The 22612-nt window shown below is 48.3% G+C and overlaps 1 protein-coding gene across 3 annotated transcripts in view; it reads left to right on the forward strand.

Annotated features, from left to right (window-relative positions):
- Positions 1–22612, forward strand: part of LOC126517553 (uncharacterized) — a 103730-nt gene that overhangs the window by 42840 nt on the left and 38278 nt on the right. The window contains exon 1 of one of the 3 annotated variants that reach the window (XM_050167301.3): positions 2897–4632. The exons of the other annotated variants lie outside the window; for them this stretch is intronic. Coding sequence (XP_050023258.1) covers positions 4353–4632 — 280 coding nt within the window. The 5' untranslated portion in view covers positions 2897–4352. Of the gene's footprint in view, positions 1–2896; positions 4633–22612 lie in introns of those variants that run through there. 3 annotated transcript variants of the gene reach the window in all.

A 22612-nucleotide genomic window follows, 5' to 3' on the forward strand; every position in this document is an offset into this window, starting at 1 on the left:
TCTTAATGCGCTATCGATCACGCCTGGCGTCACATCAGTTTTCGCGTACAGACTCTCTGCCAGCAGGCAAGCCAAGCTCGCCCGAATTGAGCAACAGCTGCTAAAAAAAGTATGAACGCTTTCTTGCGAAATCCAGTGCGTGCCGTGCGGACGGATCGTTTCAGTCTCTCGGAGGCAACGAAAGTTTGTATTCGAAACATCGACCGATCCTTGTCTCGGCGTGTACCCTTACGTACATCCGACTGTTGTTACAAGGAGCCAATCTGTATGCACGCCATCGCCTGCGTTCGACGTGAACGTACGGTATTTGCGTAATACAACAGGTTATTACCAGCCGAAAGGAAAGAAGATTTAAAAGGATATTACGTTGGCCTCCGTGCGAATGGGACCTGCAGCTGTCTCGTTGTGTCACTCGCGCGGTTATTTCCTTTTCTGCATTTGCTTTCTTTTTCTTTTTTTTGCAGATTGACATGCCCATGAGCTAACGCTTCGGTTATTGGTGCGTTGAAGCTCTCGTATTCGTGAGTTGCTTCCGACAGAGGTTCACGTGGATATTCCTTCAAGGTAGAGAATGTCGATGGTATAGCGCGAACGAAGAGCATATGTTTCTCACGTATACAAATATTTCATTAATATTTTTTTACGAAAATATAAGTTTGTAGTGTTTCTCAACGTGGACTTCACACACACACACACACACACACACACACACACACACACACACACACACACACACACACACACACACACACACACACACATATATATATATATATATATATATATATATATATATATATATATATATACACACACTCGGTTCCCCGTCTTCTCGTAAGTACACACAGACGCACACATGTGTGTTAAGAGACAGGAAGAGAGCGGTGTGTGGATCAGAAGAGAGCTAACGTGCATAGCCGATATTCTAGTTGGCATTACGAGGAAAAAAAGATGGAGCTGGGCATGCCATGTAATACGTCAAGTAGATAACCGGTCGACCATTACAATTACAGAACGGGTGCCAAGGGAAGGGAAGTACAGTCGACTACAGAAGAGAATTAAGTGGGTGATGGAATTACGCAATGAGCAGGCTCAAGTTGGAATGAGCTAGCGCAAGACAGGGATAATTCGAAATCGCTCGGAGAGGCCTTCGTCCTGCCCAGTGGACGTGATGATAGGCTGATAATGATGATGAATCTGACGTATCCACTGTACGAAACAGTGTTATAGTGTTCCCGGGCACTTCGTAAACACTCCGCAGATTTTACATTTAAGCAGCAAGGCAAGAACGTCGAGTCTTTCCACAGTTATGCAATATCACACGACAAGCCCGGCGTCTTAATCGATACTCGAGTTCGCGAATACAAGCAACATGTCACTGATTGACGAAACAGTGGCTATAGGATGCAAAAGTCGACCAGCCACTCGCTTCAACTTCATTTTCATCGTTTTCTACTCACTTCCGAACATTTGTGGGCCTATTTTTACTTCGATCGGAATGACGCGCAGCGCTGTCACTGTGACGCGGAAATTCTGATGGATTTCAAAATAGCGCGGCGGCCCGTCCCGAACTTTCGTGACGTCATCAACCTTTAGAGCCGGGGTCACAACCGACACGCCTTTCTTCTTTCTCTCTCTTTATTCGCCTAACGGGAGCCAAGTGCCCATATGGCAATATTGCCAAGCTCCCTCTCCCTTTCTGTCTCCGCACAACCCTCTGCTCCCTAAACTCCCTAACCCTTTCGTCACCGTTTCCCCAATACCCCACAACCACTTTAGCGAGGACTCTCGCACTTGGCGTCAGTTTAGTTCTGTGCAGTTACGGTAACGCCGAAGTGCGCCAGCTGGGCTCGTCGGTTGACTGCGCTGCAGAACGTAGTCCCGCCGTTTGGCCGTTTCAGTTCTCGTCCCATGTTCGTGCATATTAGCTGTCCCCATCACGCGTTAAGCAAGAGCTACAGTGCAAAATCTCTCAGGTTCCACCTAAATTATTGGTTCAGAACAAGCATCGAAGCGGTACTCGCGGAGTGACACAGCGGCGGTACGTGATCGCGAGCGCCAGATTGAAGTACATGGCTGGCTAACGACGGTGTCTTTTGCCCCAACAGTGCACTCAATGCACGCGACTTCCGCGCCGGTGGTGGGGAAGTAGGGAATCAACCTTGCGCGTTCGATCGATCCCGGGCTTGGTCACGTGATCGCAGCGCGTCACCGCCAGCGCGCGTGCGCGTTCGGGTCCATCGTGGGCCAGCCGTCGCGGTCCCCCTTCTCCATGCTCGTATGTGTATACATACACCGTGCAGTATTAGTCCCGACAACAAAGCGCCGAACTAGTAACGTCGGCGCCGGGAGTATACGGGGGGGTTCTCGGTGGGAGGTGGCCCCTCTCGCCGTCGGTCTTGTCTGCCATGCCGGCGACGACCTCCACGAAGCAGGAAAGACACTCAGTCCGGACCGAACGGGGATTTGCGGACACGCCTTTCTCACAAGAAGAGCCGTCGGTTTCCTGGCAGCGGGTCGGAACGGTTGCCTCTCTCCCGGAGCGCGGTTGCCATGTTTACGGCAAGCAGCGCGCCGTTTCGACGAGCGAGCTGTCCGCGGGCAGCGTTGTGACGTGTTCGAACAGGCCGCAGCGTTTTTAAACGGAACTGAATCAGCAACGGGGACTGGAGAAGAGGTCGACGCGACGGCGAAGGCTAACGCTGGATTGTTTGGCGTCTGCAACTCGGCCGTGTTCAGGACAAGTCCTACTGATCGGACGGCCGCCGATGAATCGCCCTATCTCCCCGCCGCTCTGTGGATTATGTGCCCGGTACGTTTAGGTGCTTACAGGATGGTAAGAGACCTTTCTAGACGCCTGTCTGCAAGAAAACGTTTTGAACAACGAAGATTCCGAGGCCTCGGCGATGAAAAGCGAGACGATAGGCCGCAGATGCTCAGTTCAAGGTCAACGCTTGGCGGATGCTGTCGCCACGGTATAAGCTCACGGGTCAGTATTTAAAACGGTAAGCGAACGGCGTGGAGTGCTGTGAATTGCCCGCCTTTGGAGCATTGAAAGAGAAGGAAAGAAAAGGAGACTTTGTCAAGGTCACGGCGTTGTTACCACGGGCATCCAAGTGCAAGTGCAAGTGCCACGGAAGTAGGGCGTGCCAGCGGTGCTCAGGTGATTCCCCCATTTAACATTAGCATTTCCGGTTTTCCTTGTTCAATGAAAGCTATTGGACATGAGGAGGTGCCGTCTTGAGCTCTGCCTAATTGCAGTCGTGGCTTCTTGATCGCTCAAGGATGGATAGCAGCGTCACCAATGAAATGCGGTTCTCGTTGTGGTGTGGTGGCTGTTCATTTCACGATTACAAGAAGCTATGGTGTTAAATCAGCAGCAGTTATGTTGCTAACAGTTGTCGCCCTTCTAAATAGGGTCTTCCCATACCTTCATCTAGCGCGCAGTGCGTCGGTGAAAGCAGCTCCTGAACACTGCTGCGATATAGGTGTGCCAAATGCCTGTGGGATTCAGGGTGCGTGAACGTCAGTGTCAGAATGATAAGGTCGTCGATAGAAGGCTAAATTCCGCCAAGGTTTGGATTCTCAACGGACACGCACGGACACGACTTCACCTGATCATTCACCGTCTTCGACACCTCTGAATGCTCACCATCGTCTGCAGTGCGCGTATGCTGCGAGTCCTCGGGACCGTGGAACAGTCATCAAGGTTGTTGAGGTTACACTGTGAGAGGTGTACAGACGGGCGCTTCTCGCGGCCAAGCATGCTCGTTCATAACGTCAAGCTGGAGTTCACAGTGGTTCTCGCGAGGACAGGACCCACCGTTCTTCAACATGGAGCGTAACGAGGGGCCGAACACGTTGTATCGGTGAAAGTGCTGACACTTCGGACTCGTGCAGGCGTCAGTACTTTCGTGCTGCACCCTTATCCGGGCCTCTCCGTCAATGGAAGCCTCGCGGTTGCGGCGTCGACGGCTACTGTGCTGCGGCCCGCGTATACACGCAAATGTCTCGCGCAACCCTTATCTGGACTCTAGCGACGGCGGACTGCGCGGAGGCTTGAAAAGAGCGGTCCCCACTTATCTGGCATGTAGCATCATCGGAAGAGCGACATCCGGATAATGATCACCCAGGAGTGCCGCTAAACCATCCGAAACTTGCGTCGACGACCTCGACGAAGGAGAAGGGCACCGCTGGAAGCGTTTATCTTGAAAGCGCAACGGCAGCCTCAGCGCTAGGAGGTGATGGAGGCTTGTGGTCACGTCGTCGCAGTGTGTATGCGACGGCCCGCTGGTCTGCGGTGGTCCAGCTAGCGATCGCCTGTTTATAGGGAGCGCCTTTCCTCCCTCCCGATGGCACCGTGTTCCTGGTCTCCGGTGCCGACGTTCGGTGTCCAGGTGTCGGTGTGTGGTTTGGAGTTCTCCGCGTTCTACGGACCGACATGCCCAGGATGCGCCGCGGCTGACGTCTCGGGAAAGACCTGCGGCGTCTCGTCGGCGTGCGGACTTCCAGAGTGGCTCGGGGGAGGCACGGCCACCGCTCTCGCGTCGGGCAGCGGCCGCTACCATCCCTGGAGGCCTCCGCCGCTGGGCGAGAGCGCGTCGTCTCCGGCCTGCTTCTTCAACGACCGCGGTGCGTACACACTCTTGGCCAAGGGTTCGACGAAAGCTTGTCTTGCGTAGCGTATTAGAAAGGACACAAAGGTCGCTGACCGAGTCAAAAGTCGACCAACGTTTTAGGAGCCCGTACGGATTCCTTGTTCACCACCATTGTGCTCAAGGAAAGGAACATGTGGTTTCCTTGCTCACAGTTGTGAACAGCGAACCTGTATGGGTTCCGGAACGTCAGTTAACTTTCGGTTTGGTCAGTTACCAGAAGTATTTGCGTATATGCCTTCTTTTGTCGTCTGTCGCGTCGCGTATAGCGATGGCCAAAGCGAGCATGTGTGCTGCGACCGTGTTTTGGTATCTCGGAGCCGCCGTGTTGAAAACTACGGGCGTTCACGTGGATCCGAGAACGTCGGGCCGAACCGGCTTCTGTAGAATAGGATACCTGTTGTCGGGTTCATGGACACGCTAGCGAGTCGAAGCGGGTCGGATCTACGTGTCTTAAAGGAGTGGGTCGACCCACTTGACAACATACATGTCAACAAGATTGGTTGGGGCAACCGAGTCGCCTATTGAGAAAGAGGAGGTGACTTTTATATTAGCGCTGTGTTCTGCGAGTTTGAGGGTGCTCATCCAGTGTGACTTTGCCTACGGCTGAGGGGGTCGGATGTGTGTGCGTGTGAGTGCGCGCGTATATGTGAGTGTGTTTTCTTGCCCTCTGAAGCTGTTGGAACCATGGTGGATAACAAGCCCAGCTACAAGTTCTAGTTTTTCTCGACCCTCAAAGTCTGGTAATCGTGTACTTTTGAACACTTGCCTATCACTGTCGAGTGGCGGCGCCACGCCGTTTTCTTCATTCAACGCCAGACCGTCTTGGTTTGCAGACTTGGTCATAGTTGTATACTTAATTGCATAAATCCGCAGCTGTGCTGCGGATTTATCGTGAGCAGTGCAGCTGGAAATTTCCGGTATTCACAGCCCATGAGTGGCAGCGTTTAAGAAACGTACACGTGTACAAAATCGGGCTGTAGACAACTAGATTACACGCTCGGAACTCACCTCGAATTCGCGCCCAAGATGAGACGCCCTTATCCGTCAGTGACGTTCACAGATTCACGATGACGTCAAATGCAGATATCGCGGCACGATGTGTCGTGGGACATGTTCACGAGGTTTGGCCAGTGAATGCGGCTTTTGTTTACTGGTTGCTGATCTTCAAGGGTGAAATTTGATTCCCTCGTTATTCAGATTTCGGGCCAGTTCACGAAGTACCTCGTCGAAATCTGTCCTCCCGAGTCTTTCTGGTCATCCCCAACAATAGAGTGTTATAACCGAACGATGTTCCGCACCTAAATTTCTAGACGTTGTTAGAAACGGTGTCACTCTTGCGTCGAGCGATTGCATCATATGTGCAGTCGCAGCTAGGTCGTCACGGGGAAGACTGGCGCGTGACTGTCCTCTGAACAGCTTACTGTGGCGTGGACCCGGATTTTCCCACAGCTGGCGCCCCAGCGTTCGCATGCATGTCTTCAAAGGCTTTTTGACACTACTCTTCGTGTCAAGCCGAACACACAGTATCGGCCATTTCAGGTCTCATTAAAACAAAACAGATCTAAACGGTTCCGCTGCACCAGGCATTTCATTCCGTTACACTCGATTCCATCAGCAGGTGGTGCTATGTAATCGGACACTGATTTCACGTCGCTCTATGCCGGCCGAACGCCCGCTCAGTTTTTTAAAACGCTCTCGTGCGGTAAGCCTGTTTCCTTTTCGCTGCCAACCAATCTCTCTCTCCCTCTCTGTCTATATATATATATATATATATATATATATATACCGCTACACACGTGTCCACCCGTTTCTACACACCACGGCTCGTTCACACAACGTTCACACAACGCCCCGCGACGCAACGCGCGCCCTCGCTGCCCTCTATACCGAGTGACCCGCTCTAGTGTAGAGAGGGATCACTCTTTGTGTGTTTGTGTGTTGTCTCGGAGCGTGTATAGTATGTATACCCTCTGTAGTGTATACACAGACACGCACACATACACACTGATGCACACGTTCTATATGAAGTCGCTCGGGGGTGGAAAGGGCCCAAGCCCGGCAACGCTGCAGTACACATTGCAGCACGCGCTCGCTCGCACACACACACACACACACACAAAAGTATGGGAGCGCGCACACCCGCCTCGAGCGAAAACAAAGCGTCGACCCACATGGGACTATAAACGGAACGCAGCTTCGAGCGCGCCGCGGCTGTGTGGACGTCGGCATGCGGCGAACGGGCTGCAGGTAGCGAATCCGGCGAACCGGGGAGAGGGGGGGGGGGAGGCTATGCAGACGGCCGCAAGCGAAGGGCCTAATCGCGATATGCACGGTAGCTCCGCAACAGTGCAAGTGAGGGAGGAATGTCGGAAGCAGCAGCAGCACGAACAAAGGAAAAAAAAATTAAAAGGAAAACAGTGCCGACAGCGCGCCTATAGGTAAGCCCTTTGCGACCGACAGGCGCGAACGTGCTACCCGCCACGCGCGCGCGGTCTATAGGCTCTCGACGTGGAGTCTGATAGTGCGACCTTGAAGAAGCGTTCTGGTCTTTTTTTCTTACGGTAACAGCAGGCTGTCCGAGTCCCTAATGAGGTAAATTGCTCGGTAAAAGAGTGCCGTTAAACGCGTCTACGTCGTACGCGCGCTGCGCAGTCTAAGCAAGGGACGGCATGTGTCTTGGATTGAAGACGGCACTTGACGGGCGCTAATATAGCAGACGCGCACGCGTTGCCTGTATATGTGTCCTCAGCGCTGTCACGCGCATTCGGCTAAACGTATGGTCCAGATGTTAGGTAATAATTAACACGACTCCGAGTTTGGTTGCAAAGCACGCGAAGCTGATGCGAGATCTTGTACAGCCAACAGAAAAGGTAAGTGGGACACGGGCTACTGCGGCAACAGTATATACATATATATATATATATCTGCATATCATTTCATTCAGCTCCTTGCGTGCACGACGCCTATTAATTAATTAATTACAAAGATTTGTTGGCTTCGGAACAAGGTCTCCATCTTCCCGGCTCACTTGAGATCCACTGCGATCGTTCCGCTGCATGAGCGCCAGCTCGCGGGTTCGAATCTAAGCCCTGCGCTGCGTCCACACCCGCCTGTTCTTCCGTGGTTTCTATAACCATCCGTCTCACGTAGTTATTGTGGATATACAGGGTGATCGTTTTTTTTTAGGTTTTATGGAATTTTTTTTTAAACATAGCCTGTTGGAGATAATCTAATTATAGTCCTGGAGCTGGATTATTCAGAGAGGCGGACATTACTTGCACGAGAAATTGAAACACACCTTCAACTAATTAACGAAAATCCGCCAACTTTCTTTTGAATTAATTACTTTACGGCACATATAGCAATTTACGAATTCTAGCCGGTGAGTTTGTAAGGCGCATCCACTTGGAATGGACTTGCAGAATGATGCCAGTTTGTAGATAGTCGCCATCAATCTTGCCCTAAATATGCACTCTTGTCCCACTTACTTTTTTTTAACAAAACGCTCTTTTATGCATTTAAACACAATAGTAACCGGAACACCCATGTATTTCGACACACACTTTGGAAAATAATATTTCGAAACTGGTGTGTCCTGGAGATTCGTTCAAGTCTTACGAACTCACTGACTACAATTCGTAAATGGTAAAATCTCCCACACAGTATAATTAATAAGGAAATTAATTAGCTACATTTTGTTAAGTAGTCTAGTTTGTGTTTCGATTTCTCGTGCTAGTAACGTCCGCCTCTTGGAATGATCCAGCTCAGGGACAAGTAATTTGCTATGTTCCGCAGGCGGTATTTAAAAATTCCGGGAAACTTAAAAATGATCACGCTGCATGTATCGATACAGGCACGGTATATATTTGCTTTCTGCATAACCCCGCCATGCGGCCCAGTTCTGACGCACATGTTTCTCGTTTCCGAATTAACTCGGAGGTCGTCACTGTATGCATTACGAACGAGCCAAACTATTCCGTATACCATTATCGTCGCCGTTCCTCCAAGACACTGCCATCCGACAGCGGCCGACAGGCCATGTTGCTATAGCAACGCTTCTCTTCGCCGCTGTATGTGTATACTATAACTGTCGCTGACGCGAGGCTCGAGAGTCTACACCCGCCCTCTCGCTCCTGTGTCGCCTTATTATGCGACTGGCGGATAGAAGCTCTGCGCACGGTGACGTAGTCTAGTGTCACCCGCACTGCAAAGCGAAGGCACCCGCGGTGACCTTAATTACAGTTCTCTCCTCTTCTATGCGCTTTCGTTCTTACTCGACCCGTAAACCGGATGGCGTGCTTGGCAACGTCCTGTTGCGCGCCTGCGGAAACTGATACCCCGGCCGAAGCATCTTATGTGTCTCCGAAGGCTGAGTCTGTTTTGTGTCGCCGAGGCGCACTTGCACCGGGCCCTTGGTGCCGCGCGAAATAGAGACATTGTAGCCATGCCTTAATTATTAGCATCGCGCATCTTCTTTGTCGCTGAAACAGATGGGAAGGGGTCGAGTTGTCCTTATGAAGGAGTCCCTAAATGGGGAAAAAAGGAAGAGCTGCTATCCACCCGAGAGCTGCAGAAATACGCAATAGGAACCCGTATACACAGGGATTTTTCAGAGAAAGCTCCGCAGCTGAAAGACATTTCGCCTCGGTCCGGGGATCGAATCTGGGACCAACGCCTTCCGTGGGTGGTAGCGCTATACCACTTTATACAGGCTAACCAGGAGGCTAGCAGGTGATATCGCCGTGCCGAGTTAATCGACAACTCGAAGTGCAGTGAATTGGATAGAGTATGGCCTCGGAGATCGCGTGTTAGCTCTCAATCTCAAAGGTCCTGGACACAGAAAACAAGTTTTACGGGGATCCGCAAGGTGTCATCGAAATTTTGTTGCGAATTTCGAACCGCGTGGACATCAAAAAGGTTAAGTGCTAACGACGTTTCTTGTCACGTGTGCGAGCAGAATCGACGTCAAGCTTCCAGAAAATAAAACGAATCCATTTAGCACTTTTAGCATCTGTAGAAAGGGTGTGCCAAGCTCGCGTCACTGATTGGGCCGCACACAAAGCACAGGGCAACGTCGCGAAGGCCACGTGAGAAAACAAAGCGGCGTTGACAGCCAAGTGCTCAAACGCTGAACCCATCCGACCATCGGCGTTAGCTAAAGCCTCCCGTAAGCTCACTTAAGCCCCAGTAAGCTCCTAAGTAAGCTTACTGTGGGGACTTAGCGGAGTTGCGTGACATTGCAGTAACGGCTGGGAAAAGTACGCGGCATCTCTACGTACGTAAAAAAAAAAATGACCTGGGGTTAAGTACCTTATAGGAGCCTTTGAACTGTCGTGACTTCGCTCCAGCAGCGCTCACGCTCGCACTATGCTGTGGCTGCGTCCATCTACGAAGACTGCCTGACAGAAAGTGCTCGAATGGTGTAGGGGTATACCGTCTGACCAACTGTTCACAAAAGCTGTGTGCGTTTACTTATTGACAACCCGTTCCACAAGCCACTTCAGTTTCAACAGCTAAGAAGCAGGCCTACAAGATTCTTAATCGCCCCAATGCAGCAATTACTAGTACTACTACTACTGCTGCTGCTGCTGCTGCTGCTGCTGCTGCTGCTACTACTACTACTACTACTACTACTACTACTACTACTACTACTACTACTACTACTACTACTACTACTACTACTACTACTGATAATAATAATAATAATAATAATAATAATAATAATATTGATAGAAACTTGTATAAATGGATGCAACCCCTTATCGGGCCGGAAGACCAGTAATGCTCTGTAATGAGAGCCATCTTCAATCCACAAGCACCAAAACAAGTGGTGCACGTCGGTGTCTCGTGCCAGGCCTGTACAGTTGGCGCATGTCGCGTCGTCCTTGACGGAGCCCTTTTTATTTGCAAGTGACAGCAGTGGTGAGGGCTACACCCCAGCCCACCGCCCTTGTGAGGTTCCGGGGGAGAGAGAGAGCATACGGGGGAATAAGGAACGCGTGTGTCGTGCCGGAGGGAATTTCGGGAAGTTATGAGAATGGCAAGAGGTGTAGGCGGACGCGTGTTCTTCGTGGCGTCTTGCTAAAACCAATAGCGTGAACACAACATAGAGACAGAGGTGCACACCGCAGCCATCTCTGTCTCTGCGTCTCCGCTGTTTTCATCCACACTTTCGCTGTATCGTGGTCATTCGGCTATGACACGGCAGACCCGTGCTTCACGTCGTAACTTATACTGCGCTGTGTTGGGCAATGTTTCCTCTCTGGCTGCCGCCAACCTCGTCGATACGTACGTCCCACTCCCGCTGTAACGAGGACTCCTTTCTCCTTTTCCCGGCAGCTCTTCTTCTTTTTCTGTTGCGGAGTTTGCTCCGATTGACAACCTTGAAACCTCGAGCACCGTCTAGGCAGGGTGTGGCTGGCCAATCGTTTGAGGACAATGTAATCTATCTTGTCTGTTGGTTTAACTTGGGCGTATACGATCGTCGCTCACGAGGTCCCGTACGCCGCGATGTTAGTCGTAAACGGGTCAGACCTGTCAGAACACGTCATACATTTCTTTTTTTCTTGCTTTCTCTCTTTAGTAACGTGTGCGTCTGGGCTGGTTACTGTGATGCAGCCTTGCTGTGATATTGGAGACCTTTGCAGCTATGGATAAGTAGGACACGGTTGTTCATTGCGAGATCGCTGTTCATTGCGAGATCGCCTTTGGATATGCGTCACGAGATGTCGCCGCCGCGGCGCTGTTGCTACGTCTCCGATACTACGATAAGAGAAAGTTCTATAGCATAGCGTGGACGTCATTGGCGTGTGCGTATATGTCGACAATGGTGTTGATGTGATGGCGACGGTGACATCTTGCGATGCTGCGCTCAGCCAGAAACCGCTAGGCACGTTCTCCCGTTGCATGGTTATTCCTGTTGAAAGAGCGAGTACGAATCCGTTTGCGAAGGTTACGTATTACCGACGCCTGTACAGCCGCGGATAAGCAGGGCAGTCGGTCACTGAAAAGTGAGTTCTACGCGCTTTCTCAGTGGACACAGCGTCCCATTAAGTCACCACCAGCGATGGTGTTCTTGTCTACGTATTTGATTTATTATCTCAATCACACATAAATATTTATCATAACACGGACGTTCTAGCGGAAACCTAATACACGAGAGGTACTACACTCATTCGCTCATTCAATCACTATTCACCAGATAGCACGGGATGGGATTCACCTCGGCTGCATAGGCAGCTTGACAAAACCTTAGGCAGCCGATACGAAGCAGACACAGCAACCGAGCAAATGCAAACATAAGCCGATATAGTAATGCAAATGTGTTGCTAATAGAGTAAGTATCAGTAACGAAATAAAGCAAGAACTATAAGAACCCGTAGCACAAGAAAGAGATACAGATATAAGCGACATACATCAAACAACTGTTACAGCATTTTCACAATGCCCGCAATTGAGGTTTCGACGTGTACTGTGTTTGTTTTTATTTACTTAGGATTGAAGGAAGGTTGTGCTGTAGAATTTATAGTTTGTAGTCTGCACGAAAACGTGATAGCCTCCACATGTCCATGCTGCGCGTACTTATAACAGGCCTATGTTCACGCAAGACCGTCGTTTTTTTTCAAAGGAACTGCCTAAAGGTTTGGTTTCAATAATAAAAAGACGGTACAACACTATTCGTGCACGTTTTCTTTAATGCTAATTATGTTAAATTTTTGAAAAGCGTTCACAGTAGATCCGTATGCTTATGGCAACAGCTGCAATAGGGACGGCATCTTCCGGCGATGTTTTCAACCGGAGAGCTTAATACTCTCATTGCAATAAGCGAATATGCATGTTCCACCCTTCTACTGGCGTAAGCGGTATACTGGCAACGACGTGATCATGGCGATGTGTCCTTATCCCCCATTATTTTCGATGAAAAGTTGCGGAACACAAGATGGTTTCTAAACTACTGCATGCGAATAAAGCGCCACCATGTGTCGCGGCTAGCTCTGGGAGAAAAGCATTATTACTTAATGGATGCTGGAGATGTTTGTCGGACCATGCATACGTCTGCTGAATACGCCATGCATACGCTCTGCTGCACGGAACTATTGAAACAGTATGGTATGGTTCTCCTGATGACGGGCGTCACATATGAAATGATCCACAACTTATCATTCTAATACTGCAAGCATGGTACGTATGCGTTGTGATAAAACTCCCTACTACAATGAATTCTCACTTGAGTGAACTTCAAGGGACCCAAGGAAATAGTTCATTTAATTGAAAAGTTGACTAAACTGAATATTCACTAGAATATGGAACAGCATAGAGCAAAGCAGATCGACATCGAGTCAAAACCGTGAAATGCAATTTATGGAGTTATGTACATAAATATATCCGAAGTGCGTAACAGTTACGTTGCTGCCAATTTCATTTTGGAAAAAGAAAATTGCAATTTTCATTTGCACTGGTGCTTTTAAAAGCACAAGTAGTAACAAAGTTGTCCAGAGAGTCTATGTCATTGTGCGCTTTCTCTGGCACAGCTTATTGTTCAAGCACGAAGTCTCGCAACTTTCCAACACATTCTAAAGCCTCGGCTAGAATTGCAGGATTTGAATCTGCCTCTGCCATTTCATCTTCCTCGTCGCACTCTTCTTCGGCATGAACAATGGAAACAATTTCCACATCTGATAATTCGGCACAGGTAACCAACTCACTGTCACACTGCGCACAGCCGCCGCTGGAGGGGCGCTTTGGCGGCGGCGGACATCGGTTACGACAGCGCTGCAGAGCTCAAAACTTCGTTGAACCGATTTCAAGAAGGAGCCCGGGTCCACTGATCAAGTTCGCTAAACTGAAATCTTCGCTATTCAGAAATTCGTCTAACTGAATTTTTTTTGTTGCACTGAATGCAAAGAAAAACTGCCGGGGATTTTATAAAAGCTCGTTATTATGAAATATTCGTTTTATTGACGTTCGCACAACCGAGGAGTGTGCGGCGGAGGGAGACGAGGAAGGAGGCGGAGCGTCGCGGAGGAGGAGGGCAGATGGAGGCGCGCTGGGTTCACGTCCACTGGCAGTTGCTGCGGGCTCTGTGTGCGCTATGGATGTACCAGGTTTGTCTGGCGATCGAGCGGCCGAGCGAGAAGGATGCAGCAGCAACGCCAGCGGCGGCAGTCCGAGCGCGAGTCGATCGAAACCGAAGTTGTCGGCAAGCGTCGGTCACGAGCTGAACAAGACCGGCAAAAGGCGAAGGCTATGCGTGTTCCTGAGACTCGTGAAGAACGTGCTATAGGCGGCTTGCGGCAACGTGGGCCAATGCATAAAAATGTAATAGCACCCATACGCTTGCGCATAACCCGCGTTCGGGAAGTGAAACGTCACTATAACTTATTTTACTCACTTAATTGTTTTGTTTTTTAGCTCTGGACGTATGTGCATACGTTGTAAAGATGGGAGGTGCTGGCGGAATATAATCACGGTATACGCGTTGTACTCGTTACCTCTCATATCAGACTGCCGCGCAAACAGCAACAATAGAAAGTTTCAGCATTTCCTTAAGCGCATTCCGCAAACATAACGAATTTCCCCACGTAATTCCGAACGTGACTCCGTAAATGTTTACGGAATACCTGAACACCGGGGGAACCCGTGGCACCGTCAACACTGGCAACGTCATCTCGGGGCGCTTTTTGTAACCGCAACGTCCGATAAATGTTCTTGAGCAGCGTATCTGTTATCGCAGAAGAAGGGAAAAAAATAAAACCGCCGCATTAGCGAATGACGGTTGCTGCATCAGCCTTTGCACCAGCATACAGATAGAACATTGTTTTCTTTTTTCGATTATAGTTTTATGTGCTCTAACTAACGTCAATTTGACAAATTCGCGCCACCAGTGCTACCGCACACGTCTGTCTCCAATAGTAGGGTATTTCGTAAATTGTAATACGTTGACCGACGGGATGACACTTTCTAATTACGACTACGGACCGCGGCCCTTTTTGAACGTTATTTCCTTGTTTTGCTTTCTAATCTCTCTCTTCCCCTCTTATGTTTTGCAACAATACATTTCTCATCATCCGTTCGGCGCACCTGCACTGTCTGTATAACATTGGCGAGACGTGATAGTGGTGTTGGTGGCGGGAGGGGGGGGGGGGACACTTCGATTCTGGGAACGACGCCGCCGTGTGCTGACACACACAGACACGCACTTCATACACGATACAATACACTCGTTTTGCGCCATGCCAACGACCTTGCTCGCAGCGCCGTTCCGTCTACGTTTCCCTGCTTTCTTCCTCCCCGCAGTCGACCTTCCTGCGCACGTTTGTCTGGTAACCGCAGGAGGTCAAAAACACCTCCCCGGGGTCCCGCAACCGCGCGCTTGCTTCGTTTATTTGTCTTTGCTTCTCTTTTTCCGTGGTCGTACTGCCTGGCCCGCCTCTGTCACGGTGCGCCGACTCGATCCGATCCTCCATCGCGGTCACCGACTGCTGCGCTAACAAACCCTTTCTATTTTCGATGCGTTCCCGGAGGATTGCTGCTTTGCGGTGAAAGCCCCCCTCCCTACGCCGTCCACTCTAATTTCTCTTTCATTCATTATTTCTTTCTTTCTTCACCGTTAATACTCTTCTTTCAGCAGACCTCCACCTTCTCCTCTAACAATGTATGTACATTGTGGGCAACGGAGGGGTTGCAAAATCGTGTCAGCCATAGGAAACATGAATGATTACGGAGGGATACATATGAACAGGGATGCCAAGTTGCTCTGCATAGTTGATAGGAAACATACATGAATGCGATGCTCAAAATCTTGTGTGCCTCCGTGTTTATTCTTCGCGTGCACACGCTATATGCAGCGTAACTTGCAGTTTCGATGCTTATTAACCAACTTTTTGATACATTGTATTCCGTAAGGCACACGCAGTTTGTTCATTGTCGGAAAGATTAGGGTAGAGAGAGAGAGAGAGAGGCAGAGAGAGAGAGAGAAGGTTATAGTGATCACGCTCTGTGCATTTTTCAAATCTCCTGCCATCTATATCGATCGAGTTTGAAATTTAGAGCCAATCAACTACGGAACAAGTGCCAACTCTACGCGGTTAAGAATAGCAAATGATGCCTCCTTCATTATTTATTATTTTCTTGCGTGGTTGAGTTTGTTGTCCAGGCAATTTTGTGCGCATATATTACTGTTGGCTGGGTGCAACGAAGTAAGTAGCGCCAGTGCTGTACGTCACGTGCTTTTGCGTATCTTTTGTCTGCCCGCGGTTTCCTTGCGCTGTTGCTTTTCTTTTTTTTTTTTTGTCAATATGTTTCATCGTTTCTGCAGCTGGTTAGACACGTCACAAACAGCCCCTGCAGGCTGCGATAAAAGAGTCGTCTTTCATGCCTTGAGCCCGGTGAAGGCACTTCTGACATCCCTAACAGTTACACGATTCACTGAGGCGTTGTAGTTACTCGTAAAATGCACTGTTGTCCTTCATTGTGTTCGTGCTCTCATCACCTCCTGCTAAATTCGTAGCATGCTGCTTGACATAGCAACACAGCCTAAGATGACGCGACAAACAAGCAAAGGGAAATATAAGTAATAATAATGAGGTTTTAACTTGGTTCAGCTTTTCTGGTATCTCTGTTCCCGCATGTAGAGAGGTGGTGTTGCGTAATCCGGATACGCGCTTCTAATAAGTGTTTCCTATCCCACGCGTAGCTTAGGGAACCGTTACCTTTCTCTGACTATCCCCCTCCCTCCCTCCTTCCCTCCCTACGGGGGCACACACACGCACATACGCACACGCGTGGTACCCCAAGCACACCGTTGACTCTGAGAACCCGTTCTCTCGTTCACTTTTTTTATCACCATGCGACGCTGTTGTCGCACGTTCGTGAGGGTGCCTGAATGGCCTGGCGAGGGAGAGACCATTCAGGCACCCTGATGTTCGTAACGTTCCAAGCGCGAGAGAACTACACGAATCACCGGACAGAGTGCTTGAACGATTTCGATGCTCCGTTTAAATGGCGGCTGCATAATAGAAAGAAAGAAAGAAATATCGCATTCTTTCCGAGAGAAAGAAGGGGCGGCGGCCTCGGCGGAAACAATGAGAGCGGGTGTTATGAAATACTTTATTCATGAAGCGGGAGGGGGCGAAAGTGAGAGTCGGCGCTCTGCGTGAGTTCGGCGAGACAAAAATAGGTGCCACAGAGAAAGAAGTAAAAGCCAAACAGGTGTTCTGTCCTGTCACACAGTGAGAGGGAGGAAATAGAGAGAGACAGAAAAAAAAAGCAATCTAGCGGAAGAAGCGATCGAATGACATTGAGGCCACAACGGTGTGGATGGTAAGGTCACACAGGCAGGGGGCCGCGGTCTCGATTGATTGATTGATTGATTATTCTCACACAATATTAGAAAGAAGAACGAAAGGAAGGAAATAATATCGGCCGTTCTGATTCGTAAATGCCGCCAGGTTGCTATGAGAGGAAGCCGAACTGAGAACCACAATATTGCAATAAGGTATAGCTGAAAAAAAAAAAAAAAGACTAATTTCTGTACAGATATGTATTATCCTACTGTACGGTGTAGCGCGCCGGGTATTTTTTCTTCTTCCTTTTAGATCATAAAGAATTTTTTTAAGAATCGCTTGTGGCAGATAACACAATTATAGTCATTGATTCTGGATCACTCAAAGAGGTGGGTATTACTTGCACGAGAAAGCGAAATGCGCGCTAAACTAATTAACAAAATTTCACTAGTTAACTCATTATTTAATTACGGCAAATATTGCAATTTACGAATTGTAGCTGACGAGTTCGCAAGGCGCTTATACACTTGGAATGAATTTTTCACGACGCCACCGGTCACGTGATATTGATTCGCGAAGCGTGCGACGAAATACACTGGCGTCCCAGTTACTTTTGTGCTTCAATGAATAAAACAACGTTTTTCACATAAGAGTAAGTGCAACGACAGCGAATCTTTAACGCAAGTTTGACGCCACGTGTCACAAACTCGTTGCCACCCTTAGAATTCGCTCCAATTGGATATGCCTTGCAATATGTTCCCCCGGCTATAGCTAGCGAATTGCAATATGTATACCGAAAATTAATTAATTAAAAAGCGAATTAGCGGGTTCTTTTGTTAATCAGTCGATTACGCATTTCGATTTCTCTTGCGAGCTGCACGCCGCTTCCGGTAACCCTGCTCAAAGACTGCCATTACGCCATCTGCCACAGGCGATTTTTTTCTTTCTTTTTAATTCCGCGTGGTCTAAAAAAATATTCAGCGGCGAGTTAGCGGCAAATGCGAGAAAAATGCGTGAGCATTTTTTATCATCTCATTTGGCATCTCAGCAGAAGTGCGCTAGCACCTCTTTGATGTCACGGATCTATGATTTAAACCACGTTCACCATGTTGCACAGCTCCTGCACATTGCAAGGTGTTCGGGAGCTCACTCGACACACCTCCTGCCTCTTCGGAGAGCGAAGTGCAAGTGACGGTAGTCCGGCGGAGCAGACCACCGCCATTTGCTACATATATGTGTGTGTGTCTCCCACGTGACCGGCTTCCCACACCTTACGCACATATACTTTTTTTTTTCACTTTGACACTTCTAATGCTAAACCATTTTAAAAAAGCGTGTTTTTCGCCGCATGTTCTCCATAGACCGCGTCGGTGCGTTAGTAGAGCTTACATATCGGCCAAAATGTTCTTTCCGCTTCAAATTCCAGTTCTTTTTTTTGTATTTTTTTAACCTGTGTGCAACGTGCTGGTGCGAATACAGCTTTAGCAGATATTGCTCTTCAGGAAGAGTTCTAGAAAAGTATAGTTCCAGGGTTTTCTTACACGATCATCAAAAATGATATAATTTGGCCATATTTAACTTGCTGTGAAAGAAGTAAAGGCATAACACTGCCTGAAATAATGGAAACACTTGTGTGCAGGGATTGCGAGAATGCAAGTCCTGCAACAAAACGTGGCACATACGATTTTCGACAATGTTTTACCTCACACCTGGTTTCCTACCTAGCACATTGCGAAAACGAAATCTTTATTTCACCCCAAATATTTTAATAATACAGCTCTTTCCACCTAATAAAACGAGAGTGCTTTCTTTCATTCTTCTTTCTTTCTTTTAAGAGATAGGAGAGAGTCAAGTTTCTGGCTGAGTGCGTTTCACATGGAATGACCCAGTAATACAAACCCGACAAAAAAAAGCCATTTTCGGGTCGCAATATAGGGTGAAATAAAAGTGAGTAAATGTATTTATAGCTAAAAAAAAATTTCTTTTGGTAATAGGAACAAGAAATATTTGACCCCCTAAAAACTCTGGTCGCCCTTTTTTCGTCGTCTTCAACACCACCACTGTCAATTCGTGCGCACTGAAGCACAGGGGCATCTTCTATAGCGACTGCATCTAATCACATGGTGCCACATATTGACTCGGCGCACTCTCAATCGCGATCGAGAGTGATCCGGACTTCCCGATCGCGATCGGCTCCCTTCCTCAGCCTGCGCCAAGGGGCCAATCGCGACGGAGAACTTCGATCCCAATCGGGCTCGATCGCGATCGAAAGTGCCCCGTGTGACGCCGGTGTAACTCTCTGCAGCCTTTGCAAAAGGCATCGTGTGTTACACGCCGGATTTTACGGCATAAGCTGAGCGCGCGCTTGCAGTAGTCACCTAGACGAGCGAGAGTACGGTGAACTCGACCGGGGCTTTGGCCGCGAAAGATGGCGGAGAAGAAAGAAAGAAAGAACGAGAGAGAGAGAGGCAGAGAAGGTGCGACGGCCCGCGAGAGATGGCGGGGAAGAGAGAGAGAGAGAGGCAGGCAACGGAGGTGGGACCCCCCCCGGGGCATTTTTTCCATTCAGTGCGCATGCGCTCATTGTCGATTTTCGGAAAACAATGGCGCCGGAAGGATAAAAAAAAAGCGACGAGAGCAGGGCGAGGACAAGGGGAATGGCGGCCAAGGTTATCGACTGCTTGCCGCAGCTGCTGCCGTGTCCGAAGCTACAAGGTCCGTGCGTGGACGTTCATTCGGTCGTGCTTGGGAGGGATGGAGCTGTGGGCGTGCGTGTGTGCGGGAAGTGTTGCCGAACAATTCGGGAAAGGAGGCGGATCCGTGTCTCAACGCAAAATTAACAAATTGAGGAACGCGTTGTATTCGATCGAAACACAGAAACATTTTAATGCTCACTGCTTTCAGTCCGTTTCGAAATTAACCTCGAAAGCGATTACGTCCAACATTCGTCCCGGACGCACAGTTGAATGCATTGGATGCATCCGTTACTGTATATACGGTGCTCTTTCAAATTTTTTTTAGCTGCACCAATTTAAAAAAAAAGACAAGAAAAAGCTTGTTGCAGATAGCACAGTTGTAACATTTGAGCTCGGTGAAGCGGACATTATTTCTACGAGAAAGGGAAATGCCTGATTCAATAATTAACAGAATTACACAAATTAACTTTTAAATTAATTTCCTTACGGCACACATTTCGATCTAAGAATTCTAGCCACTGAGTTCCCAAAGCATATCCACTTGGAAGTGATTCTGAGGCGCCGGTTAAGAGCTATGCGGCGTCAAACTTGCGCTAAAAATTGACTGTTGCAGTTCTTTTTTTTTTTTTAAAGAAAACGCTGTTTTATGCATTGAAGCACAAAAGTAACTCCAGTGCATTTCGTCGTACTCTTTGAAAATTATCTCAAGGCTGATGTAGTCCAGAGAATTCGTTCCAAGTAAGTTGATGTATGTGCCGCAGAGTAAGTAAATAAAATGTTTAGTGCTATTATGTCAATAATTATTCAATTACTCATTCTTATTTCTCGTATAGAAGGGATGACTGCCTCATCCAGCAATTGGCAATTGATAACAATTTGGTGTAGCTGTAAAAAAAAAAGAAAGAAAGACATGGTATATGGAAGTACTTCAATCACGATCTTGCCGTCAGTCTTCGTGAAAATTGACACAACCGGCCGTGCGGTGGCATGAAGTCTCGGGTTCGATCTGCATACCGATGGGGGTCGGAATTAAGGGAAAAAAAGAAAAACAAAGAAAAGACCAGCAGTGGCCGAAATGTGCCGATCCGTAGCACTTGTGCAACAATTTTCGCGGGCCTTCCATGAGTATATAGGGTATCTGGGCCTTTAGGGTATTGAAATAAATAGAAAATAAAATAACACTTTAAATGCACCTTTCGACGCAATAATTGTCCAAACTCGCTAATGCAGGATCCGAAACTGATGCTGACAGAAGTAGTCGGCCGCCCTCTCCTTTGTCAGTCGAGGTTGTGGGTGGGAGCTGTGCAGGCAACATTACTTAAAGCGCCCAACTAGACCTCTGCATGGCTGACCGTTATATACGTATACTGCCCTAACGTTGCATGCGGTTCATCCTTTTCTGAACCGATTTTATTTTTTATCCTTAAAAGCGACCTTACTGCCCCGAAACTGCGTGTAGGCAGGGAACTGCGATTAGTATGCCCAAAATAATCCTTCTCTCGGTATACGGCGAGTCATTGGCCGCTGTTTGTGCAAAAAACGTAGCTGTCATTCGTATATGAGCGGCGGGGACGGGCTCGTAAATGGTCACCAGTACGAGGATGGCGCGAAAAAAAAAAAAAGGAGAAGAAGACGAGGATAGCAACGCAAAACACATACAAAGTAAAAGCAGCGCAAGAGGCAAGGCGACAACAAGACAGAGAACTACACAGGAAAGGCGCGGACAGCGGACACAGGACAGGCGCCTGTCCTGTGTACTTCTATGTCTTGCGAATTGCCGTTATTTTTTCGCGCTGCTTTTACTATGAATACATCAACCGACTCGCCCATGCAGTTTTGCACACATACGGGCGGCAACTGCCAGCAATTAGCGTTAAGCAACGCTGCTGATGCGGATCATAACGATGATGGCATGGTTCTTTTTCCCTTTGCAGCGGGCGGATTTGTTGGTGACGTTCTAGCCATAATAACAATGATAAGTGAATAAAGATACAGCCATATGGCGCCATCTGTTAAATGGAAACCGACACACATTTCCGCCTCCATGCCGTCAAAACAAACAGTGGATCTCAATCATCACCTTCATGAGCCTATTTTTTACGTCCACTGCAGGGCGCAGGCCTCTCACTGCGATCTCCAACTGATTCCAACTTGCGTTCGCACATTTTCTAATTTCATCACCCTTGCTAGTTTTCTTTTTCTTTTCTTGTTTTTTTTTTTTTTTTTTCCGTCAACTGCGCTGCCCTACGTTAGGTACCCGTTCTGTCCTCGAGCTTCTTTGTTAACCTCCGCGTTTGTGCCCCGTACGTTAGCACCGGTAAAATGCAGTAATTTTCTACTGTTCAGATTGTACACTGTTCAGATTGTACACTGTTCAGATGAATCTGAATGTTAAAGACAATATAACGTTTACACTTGATCCTCAACATCATATGAGACTATAAGCGATGACTTATTTTATCGTTTATTTCTTGCGGTCGCGACGTCGAGAGCTATTAGCAGCACAGTCGAATCAGGATCGAAGCGGGCATCCTAGTGCAATCAAGCTAACCGACTGTAACCGTCCAGTAGTCTTACCGGAGCCCTGCGAGATTCGCGCATGCGCAGCCGGTATCGAAGAGGGTATAACGCCATGCGAAAACTGTCTAATTTCGCGGGTAATATGTTGATTATCAGAATAGAAAAATGAAGGTTAATGTTCACTTCCTTTTTTTTTTTTTTTCCTATTCCGTTCCGCAACCGTATACACTGCAGAGACGTCAGTGTGACGTCACGGATTTCAAGTTATTTAATCGTATTTTGGCCGTGACGGTGCAGCAGCAGTTCTCGAAACTTGCTGCCAAGTTCAGTCTTTGGCTGTTTTCATAGGATGCAATGCATTCGATATTTATCGACAACGACAACAACAACAACAACAATAATAATAATAATAATAATAATAATAATAATAATAATAATACATTAACGAAGCCCG

The sequence above is a fragment of the Dermacentor andersoni genome, chromosome 11 (genome assembly GCF_023375885.2).
Source record: "Dermacentor andersoni chromosome 11, qqDerAnde1_hic_scaffold, whole genome shotgun sequence".
Lineage (NCBI taxonomy): Eukaryota > Metazoa > Arthropoda > Arachnida > Ixodida > Ixodidae > Dermacentor > Dermacentor andersoni.